Source organism: Typopeltis vanoorti, chromosome 6, assembly GCF_054136105.1.
Source record: "Typopeltis vanoorti isolate ZY-2024b chromosome 6, IOZ_Tvanoo_1.0, whole genome shotgun sequence".
NCBI classification, from domain to species: Eukaryota; Metazoa; Arthropoda; class Arachnida; order Uropygi; family Thelyphonidae; genus Typopeltis; species Typopeltis vanoorti.
Window position 1 is genome coordinate 112,125,300 of NC_143554.1, and position 20,935 is coordinate 112,146,234.

Consider the following 20,935-nt stretch of genomic DNA (forward strand, 5'->3'; position numbering starts at 1 on the left):
CACCAATTTCTTCAATACCTTAACCACCACTCCTGAGATGCTGATTGGCCTATAGTTTGCTACTTCTATCTTGGAGCATCCTTAATGCAATGGGACTATTTTGCCCACTTACCACTCATTGATACCTTTCCCAGTACTGAAGCTTAAATTACACAGCTTGGTCAGAGGAGCTGTAATTCCCTTGCATATTCTTGTAATACACAGGCTGATATGCCATCTAATCCCATGACTCTGTTCATATTGATGTTCTGCAATATTTTAAGCACCTCGTTTTTTCAACCAATGTAATGTATTTATTTATCAGTCAATGTAATGACCTAGATGGTACACACCTGCAAAATGCTTGCTCAGTAATTCAACTATTTGGTTTGGTTCTGTTACCTCCTTACCATCACAGCATGTTTTTAAAATCATCCTTCCATAGTCATTTCTCCTTTTACTTGTCACATAAACAGGTCTACAATTCTAAAATAACTCTTTAGGATTTCTTTTAACCTCATCAACTAGTTTTCTCTAATAGCTTTGGCTTTTTTTCTTGCCTTATACTGCTTGCTGGCATGTTGATCACCTTTTTCTTTAAAATTCCTCCACAACCTTTTCTTTGTGTGGAACTCCTGCTTAATGAAGCTGTTCACCCAACTCCTGATTTATCCTTCTGACTCTAGAAATACATTCTGATATTGCTTTCTTCAAAGACTCCTTAACCACTTCTCATGCACCACCATCTCTCTCTCTGTCCTCCAAATTCTTATGCCATGATACTGCTGAAAGATGACTCCTCAGCTTGTCATAATCACCTGCTTTGTAATTCCACACATATCCCTTCTTAACAGAAAGTCCAGCATGTCTGGCAATCTCCCAGGTCAAGACTATATGATTGCTTTCTCCAAGCAGTAGCGTAACTAGATTGATTAGTGTTACATTCTCTGATGCAAATAATCAGATCCACCACTCTTGAACCTCATGAATGGTGGATCTCCCCTCTATTACATGTTGCCTCAGATAATCATCTCTCAGCAGCTGTATAAATTCCATTTCTTTCCTGCTGTGACCATTTCCTCCTCCCAATCTATGTCCCCATAGTTGAAATCCCCCATAATAATTATTCGACCTGTACTCATCATGCTAATGTGCAAGTTGCATGTCATCTACATTCTCCCTTATACCAGTGGCGGCTCATACATAAGCACTGCGACACTGTAGCACCCCCAAGGAAAAAATGAAAAATTTAAATTTTGTTTGTGTTTATAAATAATAACAATGTTTACAACATTATATAAATGCAATACAACATGTTAAAGGTTACAGCTTATGTTTCAACAGTGACTGAATAGTTAATAATTGGAGTTGTTCGATTAACGCTTTAGATTACGACACAAATACACTGCGATATAACATAGTGTCTATAACTTTTGACCAATTGCAGCCAGTCTCGCCAATATTCATTTCTGCTTGCACGTTACAAGTCATTCTGACACTGCTGAAACAAACAGTGTATTGTATGCTTGTGCACATTATTTCTGTGAGATAAGAAACTTTTATTATCGGTGTGTGTTCATGGGAAGGTGAACTATTTTTTGCAAATCTTATTTTATTTTGTCAAAATAACATATAATAATTTATTTATTATAGATACAAGGCTGAATTATGATGAGTTTCATTGTTGAAAATATGAAAAGAATTATATTTTTCAATTATCGTTACACGAAACAAATACACTGCGATCTAACGCAGTGTCAGAATTATCACGTTTGGCCAAATGCAGCCATCTCGCCGATATTCGTTTGCACTTGTGATTGCACGTTACAAGTCATTCCCGACAACTGCTCGTTTGGGCAGTGTATCGTATAGTTGTGCGTTATTTTTGTGAGATACAAAACTTTTATTATTGGTGTCTGTTTGTGGTGAGAATGAAATATTTTTAATAAAGCAATTGTTTAATATGTAAATTTATTTATTAATAAATTGTTTACTGATTAGGAAAAAAAATAATTTATTTTTATTTTTTTTTTATTTTGTATATGCAGCACCCCTACTTAAAATTTTCACTGGTTGCCACTGCCTTATGCCTCCTTGATTCTACCAGCAACCAATTACATATTTAGTCCTTGGCCTCTAATCTCAGACCATCATATAGCCTCAAATGAACTGTCCTCTGAATACCCCCCCCCCAATGTATCTACTCTTTTTTTGGCTTTAATGCCTCTGCTACCATCAGCAAAACCCTTCCTCCATCCTGTTCCTTCTGATCTCTCCGAAGACACATCTCACTAATGCCGAAAACTTTTGAACAAGTTGTGCTAACCTCCTCAATCAAATTGGATAGGAAATTAGTAATGATGTAAATTTTTTATGTAGTACTATCATAATATCCTGTACATCCCCCTAATGGTACATGTCAGGAATTTGATTATGTTTATTTTTCTTTAACAAAGGAAAAAAAAAACATGAATTATTAATAAATTTCTAGCATAAATGAATTTATCATTACATTAGCCCACCCACAGTATATGATTACAAGAACCTTTTGTGGGTGGGAGCCACATAAAAAAAAATCAATAAAATAAAATAAAAAAAAATCACTATGATTTAAAGTTCAGAATGAAACTGCTGACTCACCAAAACCAGCTCTCAATTCTTTCATTCTACCTCAGTTCTGTGAAATAGCCTTTCCCTAGAAGTACTTTTTCCTCAAGAGTACAACATATTTTAAGTGATTTAAAAGACGTTGTACTCTTTTAAATCACTTTGCTCTTGATCCCAGCCACCACACAACATTTGCTACAGCCTTTTCATGTGTAGAAGTGATATATATTAAAAAATAAAATAAATATATATGGAAGATATTCATACTGCCAATGCACTTTGGTACCATGTCAACTCTTTATCCATGATATCTGCAAGGGTCTATGCCAATAACTGCATATTTTACTCTTAAAAAAAAAAAAAAAAAAAACACAATTAAGCTTTACAGTCTCTCTCTCTCTATATACAGGGTGTTCGGGATAAATTTGACAGTTTCGTAAGGAAAAAGAAAATCTTCTTTGTATCTATTAAATTTAATGAATTGACAAAAAAACATTACAGGCAGAGTTAATTACAATACTATCAACAAGATTTACTCAAAATAACCACCATTAGCATCGATCACAGCTTCAATTCTGCTTCGGAACCTCGAACAAGCTGATGCTACAGTCTCCCTGGGAAGGGCCGCAAAAACTGTTTTAATTTTATCCATTAACTGGGCTTTTGTATTACTGGAAGTGCGATTGGTGTCTTTTTCAACTGCGCCCCATACAAAATAATCCATGGGGTTAAGGTCTGGGGAGTTTGGAGGCCAAACATTTGGACTGGTGAAGTCGTAGAAATTTTCAGACAACCATTTTTGACTTTTCCCAGAGGTGTGGCAAGGGGCCGAATCCTGCTGCCATACATACGGCCTACCATTGCCTACCCTTGTTATCCAGGGCTTGACTACAGTTAGCAACTCCACGAACAAAGCCCGAATTCCAATGCCAGGGTTCTTCAACACCTGTTCCTGCAGATTTGCGAGGAATTCTGCTGTACGAACGCAATCAGATCGTCTGCTAGGGATCTTTCTTCTTGCTACATCCTCGTAGTCACCATTGCAAGTCTCTAGTTCATGCCTGATTGTTTTTACTGTATTCAGGGAGCATTGGGCAGCAGTCGTAATATCCTTATTTTGATGGCGGGCACAAATCATCATGATACAAGTTATTCTCTTCCATGATTCAGGTGGGTTCCAGCTATCCATCCTTTCTGACATCTTGTATATGAATGAAGAAGGGTCCAAACTTTTAAATGAAGAGAAGTGTGTGTTAATACATGTAACTTACGGAAAAATATAATTAATTATAAATATGTCAAATTTATCCCGAACACCCTGTATATATATATATGGTATTATTAACTAGTTATAACTTATGCTGTGGTTCTTTGTTTTTAATACCATGTCTATGCAATACAACCCTTGAATAATCAACTACAATGCAAATAATAATAATAGAACTTACATTCATTAATGAACTTATCAGTTCATGAAACATTAGAGCACTGAGAAATAATGTGATACTCCTTAAAAAAATATATGATATCTGGATAAACAAGGAAAAAAGTCTTGCTTTTATTGTTCTAACATGAGAATCATACAAACCACAGATTTACCCAACTTCAAAGTGATGTGTAAACCTTCTTAACCTTACTGAACTTATAGAAATTTAGAAAAACAGTCCATTAAGAAGTGAAACATTATTATTATTAGATTGTAATGACATCCATGAAAGGTTATTCAATCTGCAATAAAGTGGTATATCATGGATAATGCAAAAAACTTGTTAACACTGGATTTGAAGAGAATAACTTCAATTAGAGATTATATACTTGAGGAAATGCATAAGGAAGCCTGTTACAAATGAGAGCAACAGAATACATGAAGAAAATTTGTTCAGTGAGTTTGGAGTTGTGAATAGGTATTGAATAGCTGCAAAACAGTGTCCAAGGAATTATTTGTAGAAAATGAACATAATGTCTGAAAGGGTAGGGCAAATTAGTGCCATTACTAATTACTCTTTTGTACTGAATCAAGTATTTTATGGAACTTTTAGGGATACCATTCCAAATGTGAAAACAGTATTCAATGATCTGACATATTTGTGATTTGTATAGAATAGCTGTTCAAAAGTAATTACTGCCTAAAGGGAAAGTGAAGACTGATTTTTTGGTTGCTGAGAAGGTCTGATTGATTTATGATTAATAGTGCCAGAAAAACAATGGCTGCACCAAAATGCAACTTGCTTCACCAAGGCAAAGGTTACACCATTATAGAAGGTAATAATAAACAGTAATACTGTACAATAAAAAAGCAATTTTTTTTTAAAAAATATATAAATTAAGCAATTAAGTATCTACACAAAAATAAAATTCATAATCATATGTGCTTAAATTAATTAATTCTTTGCAAAAGTTAAAAATGCCATGCAATTTGTCCAAGTCTGATAACATCTGCCTGTGTGTAAGTGGCTTAGCCAGATTAGTAAAATTTCATTCTTCTCATGTGAATGCTGGCACTCCACCAGAAAATGACAAAGGGTAAAATGTGGAACCTAGTCAGAACAATTTCCTCTCTTCTGTTTCTATGTTGACTAGACTACCAATGCTTAATGTTGTGTAATTTATTTATCAGCACTTCCTGCCATGAAGATGAGTAATTAACTAGGATCTTATAAACTCTGAAGCCTGTATATGGGATTGTCAAACAGTACATAGAAAAAGTATGAGTTGATCAAGCAGCTGCAATCTCATTACCTTTAATTCCAATTTGGCTGGAAACCCAGAACAACTGAACATCAAAATTAAAGATTCATATTTGTAGATTTAGGGACACAAAAAACACAAATGTTGAACAGATTATTTTATTAATTACTAATAAAATAAAACTTGATGTTTCGACCCCTGTATCGAGGTCATCATCGGAAGGATACAAATGTATAAGGAACCAAGCTACATGCTCTAGCCCTGCATACCGGTAAACTAAATCTACGTAATTAACTACGTAGATTTAGTTTACCGGTATGCAGGGCTAGAGCATGTAGCTTGGTTCCTTATACATTTGTATCCTTCCGATGATGACCTCGATACAGGGGTCGAAACGTCAAGTTTTATTTTATTAGTAATTAATAAAATAATCTGTTCAACATTTGTGTTTTTTGTGTCCCTAAATCTACAAATATGAATCTTTAATTTTGATGTTCAGTTGTTCTGGGTTTCCAGCCAAATTGGAATTAAAGGTAATGAGATTGCAGCTGCTTGATCAACTCATACTTTTTCTATGTACTGTTTGACAATCCCATATACAGGCTTCAGAGTTTATAAGATCCTAGTTAATTACTCATCTTCATGGCAGGAAGTGCTGATAAATAAATTACACAACATTAAGCATTGGTAGTCTAGTCAACATAGAAACAGAAGAGAGGAAATTGTTCTGACTAGGTTCCACATTTTACCCTTTGTCATTTTCTGGTGGAGTGCCAGCATTCACATGAGAAGAATGAAATTTTACTAATCTGGCTAAGCCACTTACACACAGGCAGATGTTATCAGACTTGGACAAATTGCATGGCATTTTTAACTTTTGCAAAGAATTAATTAATTTAAGCACATATGATTATGAATTTTATTTTTGTGTAGATACTTAATTGCTTAATTTATATATTTTTTAAAAAAAAATTGCTTTTTTATTGTACAGTATTACTGTTTATTATTACCTTCTATAATGGTGTAACCTTTGCCTTGGTGAAGCAAGTTGCATTTTGGTGCAGCCATTGTTTTTCTGGCACTATTAATCATAAATCAATCAGACCTTCTCAGCAACCAAAAAATCAGTCTTCACTTTCCCTTTAGGCAGTAATTACTTTTGAACAGCTATGTGATTAAAAAAATAAAATAAAATAAAAAATAAATAAATACATAAATAAAAAATAAAAAAATAAAATAATTATGAAATAAAAAATAAATATAACTACAATAAACTGCTAAAGTCCTCATGTATTAATATTCTTCTGGAATTGTACTGATCTGATTGTTATAATTTGATTTCTTTCAGTTGCTGTTGAATGTTACAAACACTTCACCAGGTTGTCTTCTTGTAGTGGGATTTTTCTATGGCTAGTTTAGGTTGTTATACAGGTTGTAGATGGATCCTCCACATTCTTGAAATGATTAGGCCATCATTTTTGTTGAGATTTGGGTTGTGTTTGAGCATTCACATGACTCTTTAAATTTTCTCTCAAACCAGGTTTTGGTGCGGTAGGGACTTGGTATTTTTCCAATCAATTCTGTGGTATGTTGGAGTACGTGGTCAGAAAGGCCGGTTTTCCCAAAATGGAGGTATTTAATGTGTCGTTTGTGTTTGTCTTGTCTGATTGGGATAGTTGTATTTGTATTTGATGTGCATTGTATTTTGTATAGCCCTGGGTGGGCTAGGTGTGGAAGAGGATCTTTAGAAGAACTGAGTAGGTCTCTTAACTTGTTTGGGGGTTTAAAGGTGGTTTTAATGTTGTATTTGCATAGTGTTTGTCTATTTTTTCAAAAATGCCTCTAACATAAAGAATTGCAATAGCATTCCTGAAATCTTTTTTGTTCTTACTGGTATCTTTATGGAGGATCTTTTAAATAGTTTTTTTATTGTATCCATTTTTTATAAATGTTTGGTTGATGATCTTGTATTCTTGGTTTAGAGCTTGTTCATTAGAACAAATTGTTAGAGCTCTATGTTTAAGGGTGCTTATGACACCTAGTTTTTGTGTTGGGTGGTGGTAAGAATTTTTGTGTATGTATTGGCCTGTGTGTGTAGGTTTGCGGTAGACTGAGAAGGAGAGACAGCCAGAAGGAAGACGTGTGACAAGTGTGTCTAGGAATGGAAGAGAGGTGTGTTTTTTTCCATTTCAATGGTGAATTGGATACGTTTATGTTGTTTGTTTAGGTGGCTAAGGAATGTATTTAGAGCTTCGTGGCTGTGGGGCCAAATGGCGAAAATATCATCAACGTATCTGAGCCAAATTTTGGGCTTTGGACATGCTGTCTCTGGAGCACATTGCTCAAAGTCTTCCATATAAAAGTTAGCTATTGGGGGGGAAAGCAGTGAGCCCGTGGCTGTACCTTCTTTTTGAAGGTAAAAATTGTTTTGCCACACGAAATATCTGGAGCGGAGTACGTGGGCAAAGAGGACTGTGATGTCTTGTGGAAATATGTTCAGTAGGAGCAAGATAGTGTCACTGATTGGGACATTGGTGAAAAGGGAAGTTATGTCAAAGCTGACTAATAAATCTTGGTCATTGAGTGTAATGTTTTTAATTTTATTAATGAAATGTTGTTGTGTATTTTTTATGTAGGAAGGGGACTGACCTACCATTTCCTTGAGTGTGGCTGCTAATTTTTTTGCTAAGTGATAATTTGGGATGTCAATTCCTTCAACAATTGGAAGTAGTGTGTCTGGTTTGTGCATTTTTGGCAGGGCATAAATTCTGGCCGCACGGGCATAATGAGGTATTAATTTTTTTGTTGTTTCTTCAGGCCATAGAACAAATTGTTAGAGCTCTATGTTTAAGGGTGCTTATGACACCTAGTTTTTGTGTTGGGTGGTGGTAAGAATTTTTGTGTATGTATTGGCTTGTGCGTGTAGGTTTGCAGTAGACCGAGAAGGAGAGACAGCCAGAAGGAAGACATGTGAAAAGTGTGTCTAGGAAAGGAAGAGAGTTGTTTTTTTCATATATCCAGAGTGGAGTATGTGGGCAAAGCGAGCTGTGATGTCTTGCGGAAATATGTTCAGTAGCAGCAAGATAGTGTCATTGTTTGGGACATTGGTGAAAAGGGAAGTTATGTCAAGGCTGACTAATAAATCTTGGTCGTTGAGTGTAATGTTTTTAATTTTATTAACAGGACACGAAAATGCTGCATGTATAACTTTTAATGCTCATCAGTACACGGAAATGCTGCATGTATAAAATGCATGTATCAATCCCTCCATGAAGTCACATTCACAAGATTGAAAGATCTTTATGAACTGCTCATTAGGCATCTCCACAACAATTTGGAGCAGTGCCATAGCATTAACTATATGGAGTTGAATATCATTAGTGCATGGAAAGTGGTCAAGGGTTATTTGAGCAAGGCAGTGTCGGAATACATACACAGGGTCATGAGGATAAACCAATGTCAATGAAAGGATATGGGGAATGTATCCATAAGTCCTAACTCTGAGAACCAATATATCATACCAGGACTTGGATACATTAAAAATCAATTAAGAAGAGAATATTACAACTAAACAGCTAATTGCAAAAGAACTTGAGCTAGTTTTCAATCACATTGAGTATGCCAATGAAATTTTGTTTGATGCTGATCGTGATGTAAAAAAAAGAAATCTCAAATGATTCAAAGAAAAGAAAAATCACCATGTTGTATTTGTTACTAATTACAACATAAAATGGGATAAAGGCCACTATGCCCCGAAAAATTTCGAATAACTGTTGAATAAAGATCTTCACATTTTGTATGACAGTTGTAAAATTTCACAAAGCACTGGATGTAGATGAGATGGCTTGCAAAGAACTCAATGAGTGTGTATAAATTATACAATTTTGGTAGAGTTTTTTTTTTTTTATATGCACAAATATAATAATGGGATATAGTAATGTCAGGAAACACAGCAGCACAATAAACTGAAGTCTCAGATCTTGAACCATCAGTATAGATGGACAAGAAATCAGTGGGCTGCTCCATGTACATTAAATAAATGCAGATAGACAGATGGAGTTATAGAGACTTCTGTACTTGAAAAAGTGAGCAGTTGCAGGATAGAGTGCAAACCTGTCATGGAGGAATGTTGTTATATTTATTGCAGGTAATGTCAACATTTATGCCAATATCTTTTATAATCTGTAATATGCATACCAAAGGGACATGTGGTAGTATGACACGTGATAGCTTCCAAATATATGCATATGATCTGGAAGAAACTATTTTTAGAGCATAGTTAAGAGACAACTGTTTTAGTTTAAAGCACAGGTTCATTTGCCTCAACATAAGACTTCGAATGGGTGATGTGCGAAAAGCACCAGTGGCTATTCACATACCCTGATGATGAATAGGGTCAAACTATCAGAACATGCTCTGTTGCTTGCAGAACTAAACCTGGGTCCATTAATCAAACTTTGATCATATATGTGCATGATAAAGGCAGAGCAAGTAACCTTGATCAGCACCCCATTCTGGGAGGATAAAGTGCAAAGGATATTCAATGCATTTTTGCATTTGTCCCAAAGAAGATGTGTATGAAATGTACACTTTTCCAAGAACTTGACCTCTGCTGCTATTAGAATAATACTTCAACCCATTCTTAAATCAGGATCTGAGTGAAGGATACAAAGTGTATGCAGACAGTTTTTTCTGTTGAAAATCTAAATCTCATTACTAAGAACCAATGAAGAGACATTAACTGCTTTTTGAAGTTGCTTTTCAATTACCCTCGTACTGCAGGAGTGACAGCAAATTGTGAAGTCATTGACATAAGGAGCATTGTTTACTTTGGGAGTAAACTGTTCAGTGATTGAATTAACTTAGATAGCAAAGAGTGTCATGCTTAAGATAGTGTCTTGAGGAACATCCACTTCTTGATGATATAACCGAGATAATGTGCTTCCTTAGACCTGGAAGACTCAGCTGGACAAATTTTAAATAAAACAGGAAAGTATCAGCTCTGACCAAGATTAAAAAGGTCTTTTAATATGCCATATCTCCAGGCTGTGCCATAAGGTTTTTTCATGTCAAAGAAGATAAACTGTATGCTCTTGTTTCAGGACAGTATCTCATACATGTTTCTAAAAGGAACAAATGGTCCGATTGATCGGTGTCTATAAGTGACATTATGTGTTGGAAATAAGTTTGATGACTGCTTTTTAAGTACCAGAGAGGCCTTATATTTACCAATTTTTTTTTTTTTTTCAATATCTTACAAAGACAGCTGGTCAGAGTAATAGGTCGACAATTGTTTGCTTGTTGGATCCTTTCCAGGTTTTGGAATGACAATGACAATTAACTTATGCCAAGAGTCTAGAAGCTCATCCTCTGTAAATATTCTGTCGTATAGCAACAGAAGGAGATCCACGAGATTTATTTATCATACTCAATATGAAAATACGATATCTGCATTACTTCAACCTTGGTATCACCTTTGGTTGGGAGCTGGCTGTACCTTCTTTTTGTAGGTAGAAATTCTGTCACATGAAACACCCAGAGCAAAGTACATGGACAACGAGGATTGATAACGGGAAGAAATCTGTTCTATAGGAGAAGAATTGTGTCACTGCTCGAGACATTCGTGAAAAGGTCAGTTATATCAAAGCTGACCAATAAATTTTCATTGTTGAGCGTATTTTTTTTTTATGAAAGAGGGGGAACGAGAGAGGGATGTAGAGGATATGCTAGTACCACATGAAAAATTTACATCATTACTAACTTCCTATCTACAATTTTCCACCAAATAAGTCTGTTACTTGCCAAGACTCTAACATTATAAGATCTGATATTTCAATCGTCTAAGGCATTTTGTACAGTATCAATCCACCTATATCTTGGTCTTCCTCTGGGTCGTTTTCCTGCCAACCTGGCAGAGAACACTTGTTTTGCTAATCTTTCCTCACACATTTTTTAAGTGACCATACCACCTGAGATTAGCTCTGCTAACGTATGCAAACAATGTCAAGTTCTTTCCTAATATCCTCGTTTTTAATATGATATTGCCATTGATGCGATCTGTTCACGCCTCTAATCTTTCTCAGGACTCTCATATCTGCGGTCACTAATCTTTGATCAAGTGTTTTACTTCTAAACCAGCTCTCAGATCCATAAGTTAAAACTGGTTTGAACACTGTCTTGTGTACAGCTAATTTAGTGTTCCACTTAATTTCTCTCTTATTCCATATGAATTTATTCAACTGACTTCCTACCATACCAGCTTTGTTGATTCTGTTGTCTATTTCCATATTTAATTTACCATCTTCATTAAAATGGTGCCTAAGTAGCTGAAATGTTTTACTTGTTCCACAGGTTGTCCATTCACAACGCAGTTGACATTTTCAACGATTCTAAATATTTTCATTGTCTTTGTCTTTTTATTGCTGACCATCATACCATATCTATTACAACAGTTATTCAATTTAGTAAGGGAGTCTTGCAGACTTGTAGCAGATTTATTTAGAAGTATAACATCATCCGCATAAAGCAAGGAGCCGACATTAACATCTCCAATTTTGATATCATGTTTAATACCACTTTCCTTCATAATGTGATCCTTATAGATAATGAATAACAGAGGGGATAATGTAAATCCTTGTCTCACACCAGATTTAACATTAAACCATCTTCTTGTACTTCCTTCAATTCTAACTGTTGACTTACAACTCAAATAAAGACTAAGTATTGATTGATATAATGCCCCATTGACACCATATAACTATAGCGTACTTAATAGCTTCTCTCTTGGCACCTTGTCATATGCCTTTTCCAGATTGACAAAACTTAAATACAGATCTTTGTTATATTCCCATGACTTCTCAACTATTTGTCATAAAGTGAAGATCTGATCCTGACAGCCTCTATTTGGCCTGAATCCAACTTGTTCTTCACCCACCTTTTCTTCCACAATTATTCTCAACTGTTTCTCAAGTATACTTGCATAGATCTTGCCAGGAACACTCAGTAGGGAAATACCTCTGTAATTCTCACATTCAGTTTTATTTCCCTTTTTATATTTGAGTACTATGAGAGCTCCACTCCAATCATAGGGAATTCGTCCCTATGTCCAGGACTTCTGAAGTATGCAGTGCAGTCACTGTAAGACTTTTATACTACCATACTTCAGCATTTCTGGTCGAATATCATCTACTCCTGCTACCTTTCCACATTTCAAGCCTTTGATGGCTTTTTCTACTTCAAGTATGGATATGCATTCTGGATGTATGCCTGTGGAGTGTTTTTTACCACTCAACTTTAGCAATTTTTCGAAGTAATTACTCCATATTTCATGGATATCTTTTTTTCTCCCGTTTTCATGTCACCTTTATCATCTCTAACTCATTTTACAGAACTCTTTCCTCCATTTCTAAGCTTCTTCAACAACCTCCAGAATATTTTGCCACCTTCTTGATATTTATTTTCTATGTTCTTACAAAGTCCTTCCATAACTTTTGTTTAGCCAGTTTTACACAGTGTTTAGCTTCCTTACATTTGTCTCTGTATTCTCTAAGAGCATAAGCTGACTTATTTGCCAGGAATTTTTGATATGCTTTCTTCTTTTCCTTCACTGCCTCTAACTTCTTGTGTCCACCATGGAGTTCTGATTTTTCTATCCTTATAGACAACCTCACCACATGCCTCTCTGGCTGAATCAATCAGTGTTTTCTTCAGGGCTTGCCACTGAATTTCCAAGGTTTGGTTGCTGTTCTCAAACTCTTTCATTTTTTCTTCAATCATGTTTGTGTATTTTAGTCTACAGTTCACATCTGAGAGCTGCTCAACTTTTATTTACTTTAAAACTTTCTTACAGGTTCTTCTATTCGATATGAAATTCAATTTTATCCTGCTCAAGACTAAATGGCAATCACTTCCAATTTCAAATCCTCTGTATACTCTGGTGTCCTGCACCAGGGAGAAAACATCACTATCAAGAATAACATAGTCATTGAGACTTTTCTTATTCCTTGCCTCTTCTCTCCATGTCAATTTGTGCACATTTTTATGTTGGAACATTGTATTAGTAATAATACAGTCCTGTCCCTGAGCAGAAATCCAACAGGTATTTGCCATTATTATTAGCTTTGCTCTTTTCGCCAATTTTCCCAAAATATTTTTGTATGTCTGACAATCATTTCCTACTCTGCTATTTAGATCCCCAACAAGGACCAACTTTTCCTTTTTCATTGTGTCAGTTGCTTTCTCTAAAGCCTTACTTCTACCTTAGTAGAACCCTCTATGGGCCCATGGGCACAAATAAGTCTCAGTGTCCAGTTTCCCATTCTCATATTTGCCCACATCACTTTACTTGAGACTGCTTGCCATTCAAGAAGATTAGCCTCGTATTTAGTGTTGAATACTATGGCTACTCCTTCTTTTCCCTGATTGTCATTGCCTGAAAATAACATTTTGTATTTATTGCTCAGAAAGATCTCACCAGTTTGTCTTTTTTTGTTTCAGTCACCCTATTATGTCGATCTGGTGCTTATCTAATTCCTCAGCTAGCTCCATTTCTTTGCCATTCAGGCTTCTTATGTTGATATTATCAATTTTTAACTCTGGTGATGTTGAGTTGGGGTGTGTTTTCAGATTTATAATACTTTAATTATAAAAATATATAAAAAATGATTATTTATTTTATTCATTTTTTTTTTTTAAACTCTATCCCCTCTTTCTCTCACCAAAGTTAGGCTAGTGTAAACAGTTAACAAAGCAGTTAATATAGTTTACTAAATGTGTAATGTGATGCAACTTGTTTTGTTCGTATATATTCTGATAATGACCTTGATACAGAGGTCACAATATGAAGCATATTTTTCTTAGTTGTAAGTAAAGTAATTGCTCTATTATGTGTGTGTTTGTTTCCATTTTAAATTCTATACAATGAAGCCAAGAGATTGAGGTTAGAGTAATCATGAAGACAAAATCCCAGTATCTAGATATATGACTAAATCAAAGTAAGACTAGAAGGTTTTATTTTTTTCCTAACAATAAATAAAACAAATGAATTTCACTAACATGAGGTTAATAAGACAATCTGAACCCAAATGAAGAATGGTGTTTGGAGATCAGAATTTAAGATTGTTGAAATTGATCATCATCATCATCAAATTCCTGCCATGTACCCTCAAGGGGTGTACATGATATAACAGTACTACATGAAAAAACTACATTATTACTAACTTCCTATCTACAATTTTCCTCCAAATCAGTCTGTTACTTGTCAAGACTCCAACATTATCAGATCTTATATTTCTATCGTCTAAGGCACTTTGTACCGTATCAATCCACCTATATCTTGGTCTTCCTCTGGGTCGTTTTCCTGCCAACCTGGCAGAGAACACTTGTTTTGCTAATCTTTCCTCTCCCATTCTATTTAAGTGACCATACCATCTGAGATTAGCTCTGCTAACGCATTCCTGGATGCTGACAATGTCAAGTTCTTTCCTAATATCCTCATTTTTAATATGATATTGCCATTGATGCCATCTGTTCACGCCTCTAATCTTTCTCAGGACTCTCATATCTACGGTCTCTAGTCTTTGGTCAAGTGTTTTACTTCTGACCCAGCTCTCAGATCCATAAGTTAAAATTGGTTTGAACACAGTCTTGTATACAGCTAATTTAGTGTTCCGACTAATTTCTTTCTTATTCCATATGAATTTATTCAATTGGCTTCCGACGATACCAGCTTTGCTGATTCTGTTGTCTATTTCTATATTTAGTTTACCATCTTCAGTAAAAATTGTGCCTAAGTAGCTGAAATGTTTTACTTGTTCCACAGGTTCTCCATTCACAACACAGTTGACATTTTCAATGATTCTGCCTATTTTCATTGTCTTTGTCTTTTTATTGCTGACCTTCATACCATATCTATTACAACAGCTATTCAATTTAGTCAGAGAATCTTGCAGACTTGTAGCGGATTTATTTAGAAGTATAACATCATCCGCATAAAGCAAAGAGCTGACATTAACATCTCCAATTTTGATATCAGGTTTAATATCACATTCCTTCATAATGTGATCCATATAGATAATGAATAACAGAGGGGATAATGTACATCCCTGTCTCACACCAGATTTAACATTAAACCATCTTCCTGTACTTCCTTCAATTCTAACTGCTGACTCACAACTCAAATAAAGACTAAGTATTGCTTGATATAATGCCCCATTGACACCATATAACTGCAGCGTATTGAATAGCTTCTCTCTTGGCACCTTGTCATATGCCTTTTCCAAATCGACAAAAGTTAAATACAGATCTTTGTTATATTCCCATGCTTTCTCGACTATTTGTCGTAAAGTGAAGATCTGATCCTGGCAGCCTCTATTTGGCCTGAATCCAGCTTGTTCTTCACCAAGCTTTTCTTCCACAATTCTTCTCAACCGTTTCTCAAGTATACTTGCATAGATCTTGCCAGGAACACTCAGTAGGGAAATACCTCTGTAATTCTCACATTCAGTTTTATTTCCCTTTTTATATATGGGTACTATGAGAGCTCTACTCCAATCATCGGGAATTCGTCCCTCTGTCCAGGCTTTCTGAACTATGCAGTGCAGCCACTGTAAGACTCTTATACCACCATACTTCAGCATTTCTGGTCGAATATCATCTACTCCTGCTGCCTTTCCACATTTCAAGCCTTTGATGGCTTTTTCTACTTCAAGTATGGATATGTATTCCTGACTGCATGCCTGGTCAGTGTTTTTTATCACTGTGCTGTCATCACTGCTTGTTTCATTTAGCAGTTTTTCAAAGTAATTACTCCATACTTCAAGGATATCTTTTTCTCCTGTTTTCATTTCACCTTTATCATCTCTAATTCCTTTTACAGCACTCTTTCCTCCATTCCTAAGCTTCTTCAACAACCTCCAGAATATTTTGCCACCTTCTTGATATTTATTTTCTATATTCTTGCCAAAGTCCTCCCATGACTTTTGTTTAGCAAGTTTTACACACTGTTTAGCTTTCTTACATTTGTCTCTGTATTCTGTAAGAGTAAAAGCTGACTTATTTGCCAGGAACTTTTGATATGCTTTCTTCTTTTCCTTCACTGCCTCTTTAACTTCCTGTGTCCACCAGGGAGTTCTGATTTTTTTATCCTTGCACACAACCTCACCACATGCCTCTCTGGCAGAATCAATCAATGTTTCCTTCAGAGTTTGCCACTGAATCTCCAAGGTTTGATTCCTGTTCTCAAACTCTTTCATTTTCTTTTCAATAATATTTCTGTATTTTAGTCTACAGTTCACATCTGAGAGCTGCTCAACTTTTATTTGCTTTAAAACTTTCTTACATGTTATTCTTTTCAATATGAAATTCAATTTTATCCTGCTCAAGACTAAATAGTGATCACTTCCAATTTCAAATCCTCTGTACACTCTGGTGTCCTGCACCAAGGAGAAAACATCACTATCAACAATAACATAGTCAATGAGACTTTTCTTATTCCTAGCCTCTTCTCTCCATGTGAATTTGTGCACATTTTTATGTTGGAACATGGTGTTAGTAATAACCAGTCCATGTCCTGAGCAGAAATCCAACAGATATTTGCCATTATTATTAGCTTTGCTCTTTTCTCCAAATTTTCCCAAAATATTTTTGTATGTCTCACAATCATTTCCTACTCTACTATTTAGATCCCCAACAAGGACCAACTTTTCCTTTTTCATTGTGTCAGTTGCTTTTTCTAAAGTCTCAAAAAATTCCTCCACTTCTACCTTAGTAGAACCTTCTGTGGGACCATAGGCACAAATAAGTCTCATTGTCCAGTTCCCCATTCTCATATTTGCCCACATTACTCTACTTGAGACTGACTGCCATTCAAGAAGATTAGCCTCGTATTTTGTGTTGAATACTATGGCTACTCCTTCTTTTCCTTGATTGTCATTGCCTGAATATAACATTTTGTATTTATTGCTCAGAAAGATCTCACCAGTTTTTGTCTTTTTTGTTTCAGTCACCCCTATTATGTCGATCTGGTACTTATCTAATTCCTCAGCTAGCTCCATTTCTTTGCCATTCAGGCTTCTTACGTTGGTAGTACCGATCTTTAACTCTGGTGATGTTGAGTTGGGGTTTGTTTTCAGATTTGTTTTGAAATTGATTTGAGTTGAAATTGATGTTCTGAAAATGTTGCATAGTATAAAATTTTCAGTAATTTTGACTCATTGCATATCATTAACAACCTATACACAACTTATCACCATAGCCTTGAAATGATTTATAATTGTCAGAGAACGTTTTATTTAATTTTATGTTTAAAATAAAATAGTATTTGTTACTAAAATACCTGTGAAGTGTTCAAATGAACAGCTGAACATTCTGCTGAACTGACTTGAACCAACCTGGTGACCTGCTGCCTATACTTGCTCATTATCAGTTCTAATGCACTCTGATGTTCTTCTAACATTGCTCTTAGTTCTCTGTTCTCTTGTTGTAGTTCTTTAATGTGACGATTTTCTTGCTGAATATTAAATATTAATGATGAATGCTCATGGTTTGTTACATTCATGTCAGACAGGTCCTCATTGTACTAAGAAATGAAGTAAAGAATAAATTTTAAAATACTTCTGACAATGTATACAAATACAAACAATTGAATTTTGAGAAAAACTAATATCTGTGTGATTAAAAATTATATTAAAACAATACATCTTACTAACATCCTTCCCTTGATAAAACTTCAGCATGTAATGAGCACTGTATTCATGAATAAGTATTATATGCTAATTTTGCAAATATGGTGAGTACTTATACTACTGAAAGACAAATCAGAGAACATTTTATTTAATTTTATGTCTAAAATTTCCATTTTATATTTACATCGATGAAAGGTTATAAACCTATAGTAGCATGGATGGACTAAGGATTTTTCTATTTTTATTAATTTGATATATTTTTTGCATTTTTTATATAATCCAGAAACCCTGATCTAGAGACGAAACATGGAATGTTTTCAAACCACTTCAGGCCTCCAATAAGCATGATGGTGAAATTCATTTACCATCTAAAGACGATCATAAACATCTATGCCTATGGCAGCATTTGAACCTGCAGCCTGTTAGTTGGAGAACAGATATGCTAACCATTCCACCAAAAATTATAAAGCAGTTATACAAAACATTGTATAATCATACTGTTTTGCTATTTTGTTTCAGAGTAATGTAATGCATCAGAAAACCAGGTTTTTGTTTCAAAATCACAAGAATAAATTAATAGTCACTTTATCCTTTCTTTTAGGCTTGCACGGTGATCCGAATGCATTTTTGGAAACTATGGAGACAACTACCGTGTTTGAATAAAAACTTTAGTTTAATATTAATAAAATTTTACAATTCGACGTTTAGAACTTTATGTCAAGGTCATCTTCTGGAGCATACAAATATACACAGGACACAAGCGATACTACAATCATACTGGTTCGTTAAAGACACTGACTAACCGCTACCACAATTGTTGGCCTGACCTCTGGTGGAAAAAAAAAAAAAAAAAAATTATACATCAACGCTAGAGTCCTATTATTTGTGTTGTCTACTATATACATATATTAACATCATTCCATTAAGTTGGAGTGGAATGGTTTCTAATACTAGCGGATTGGCTAGGGTCCTGACTTATGTTGAATCTTTCATATTAGATTGGCTGAATGCCATCCAGATAATTGGAATTTTCATACTATCTTTATTGTTGATATTTTGGGTGGTTTATCAGGATTTCGCAGGATTCTTTAAATTTTCTTTCGTACCATGTTTTTGTGCAGTGTAAGGAGCAGGTGCTTTTCCAGTTGATTTGGTGTAAGGTGTTAAGTGCATGGTCTGAGAGGCCTGCTTCACCATAATGGTTATATTTAATGTGTTCTTTATTGCGTATAGGGATTGTCCATCCTGTTTCACCAATGTACGGTAAGTTACAGGTGCAGCGGATGCAATAGACTCCAGGATTGGCTAGGGTCCTGACTTATGTTGAATCTTTCATATTAGATTGGCTGAATGTGTGCCATCCAGATCCTAGGAATTTTCATACCATCTTTATTGTTGATATTTGGGTGGTTTATCAGGATTTCGCAGGATTCTTTAAATTTTCTTTCGTACCATGTTTTTGTGCGGTGTAAGGAGCAGGTGCTTTTCCAGTTGATCTGGTGTAAGGTGTTAAGTGCATGGTCTGAGAGGCCTGCTTCACCATAATGGTTATATTTAATGTGTTCTTTCTTGCATATAGAGATTGTCCGTCCTGTTTCACCAATGTACGGTAAGTTACAGGTGCAGTGGATGCAATAGACTCCAGGATGTGCTAATGGGAGGAGAGGATCCTTAGAGGAGCTGAATATGGTTTTAAGTTTAGTGGGTGGTTTAAATGTGGCATTGAGGTTATAATGTTGTAGGATTCTGTTGATTTTTTTCTGATAACCCTTTAATGTATGGGATGGCTATGGTTTTACTGTAATCTAGATTCGTTTTTGTTGTGGTTTTATAGAGTATTTTATTGACAGTATTTTTGTTATAGCCATTGTTTATGAATGTGTCACTAATGATTTTTAGTTCTTGTTTCAGGGCTTGCTGGTTAGAGCAAATAGTTGTGGCTCTGTTTTTAAGGGTGTTTATGACTCCATATTTTTGTGCTGGGTGGTGGTATGAATTCGCATGTATGTATTGGCCCGTGTGTGTCGGTTTTCGGTAGACCGTGAAGGAAGACGTGTAACTAGTGTGTCTAGGAACGGGAGCGAATTTTGGTTTTCGATTTCGATGGTAAATTGTATGCGTTCGTGCTGTTTGTTTAGGTGGCTGAGGAATGTGTTTAGCGTTTGTCGCCCGTGCGGCCAGATCGCGAACACATCGTCAACGTATCTGAGCCAGATTGTTGGTCGAAGCGTGGCGGAATCAAGAGCCCTTTGCTCAAAGGTTTCCATGTAGAAGTTCGCGATTGGGGGGGGGGGATAATGGTGAGCCCATGGCTGTACCTTCCTTTTGTAGGTAGAATTTGTTTTGCCACACGAAGTAACCGGACTTTAGTACGTGGGCAAAGAGGGCCGTAATGTCGGGCGGAAATTTGTTCTGTAGTAGGAGAATTGTGTCATTGATGAGGACATTAGTGAAAAGGGCAGAAACGTCAAAACTGACTAATAGGTCGTCTTTGTCGAGTGTTATGTTTTTGATTTTGTTTATAAAGTGTTGTGTGTTTTTTTATGTAGGAGGGGGAATGATCTACCAACTCCTTGAGTGTTGCTGCTAATTTCTTGGCTAGGTGGTAATTGGGACTGTCTATTCCTTCCACTATTGGTTGAAGGGGCACATTTTGTTTCTGTATTTTCGGAACCCCATATATTCTGGGGGGGGCAGGCGTAGTGGGGTTTGAGTTTTTTAACTGTGTCTGGTGGCCAAGAAGTGACGGACTTTAGTAGTTTTTCTGTTTTGTCCTTTATCCTTTTCGTTGGGTTATAATTTACCATTTTTATAATTTTTTTTTTATAATTTTACCATAATTTACCACAATGGTAAATTATAACCCAACGAAAAGGATAAAGGACAAAACAGAAAAACTACTAAAGTCCGTCACTTCTTGGCCACCAGACACAGTTAAAAAAACTCAAACCCCACTACACCCGCCCCCCCCCAGAATA

General features: G+C 35.6%; 1 protein-coding gene across 2 annotated transcripts in view; it reads right to left on the reverse strand.

Moving 5' to 3' along the window:
* LOC150105815 (FGFR1 oncogene partner 2 homolog) overlaps window positions 1–20,935 on the reverse strand; it is an 85,523-nt gene that overhangs the window by 25,241 nt on the left and 39,347 nt on the right. For both annotated transcript variants that reach the window (XR_016548456.1, XM_090394357.1), the window contains exon 3: window positions 17,609–17,851. Coding sequence is in view for 1 of the 2 variants with exons in the window: in XM_090394357.1 (XP_090250483.1) it covers window positions 17,609–17,851 (243 nt within the window). In the remaining variant the exon portion in view is untranslated. The remainder of the gene's footprint in view (window positions 1–17,608; window positions 17,852–20,935) is intronic.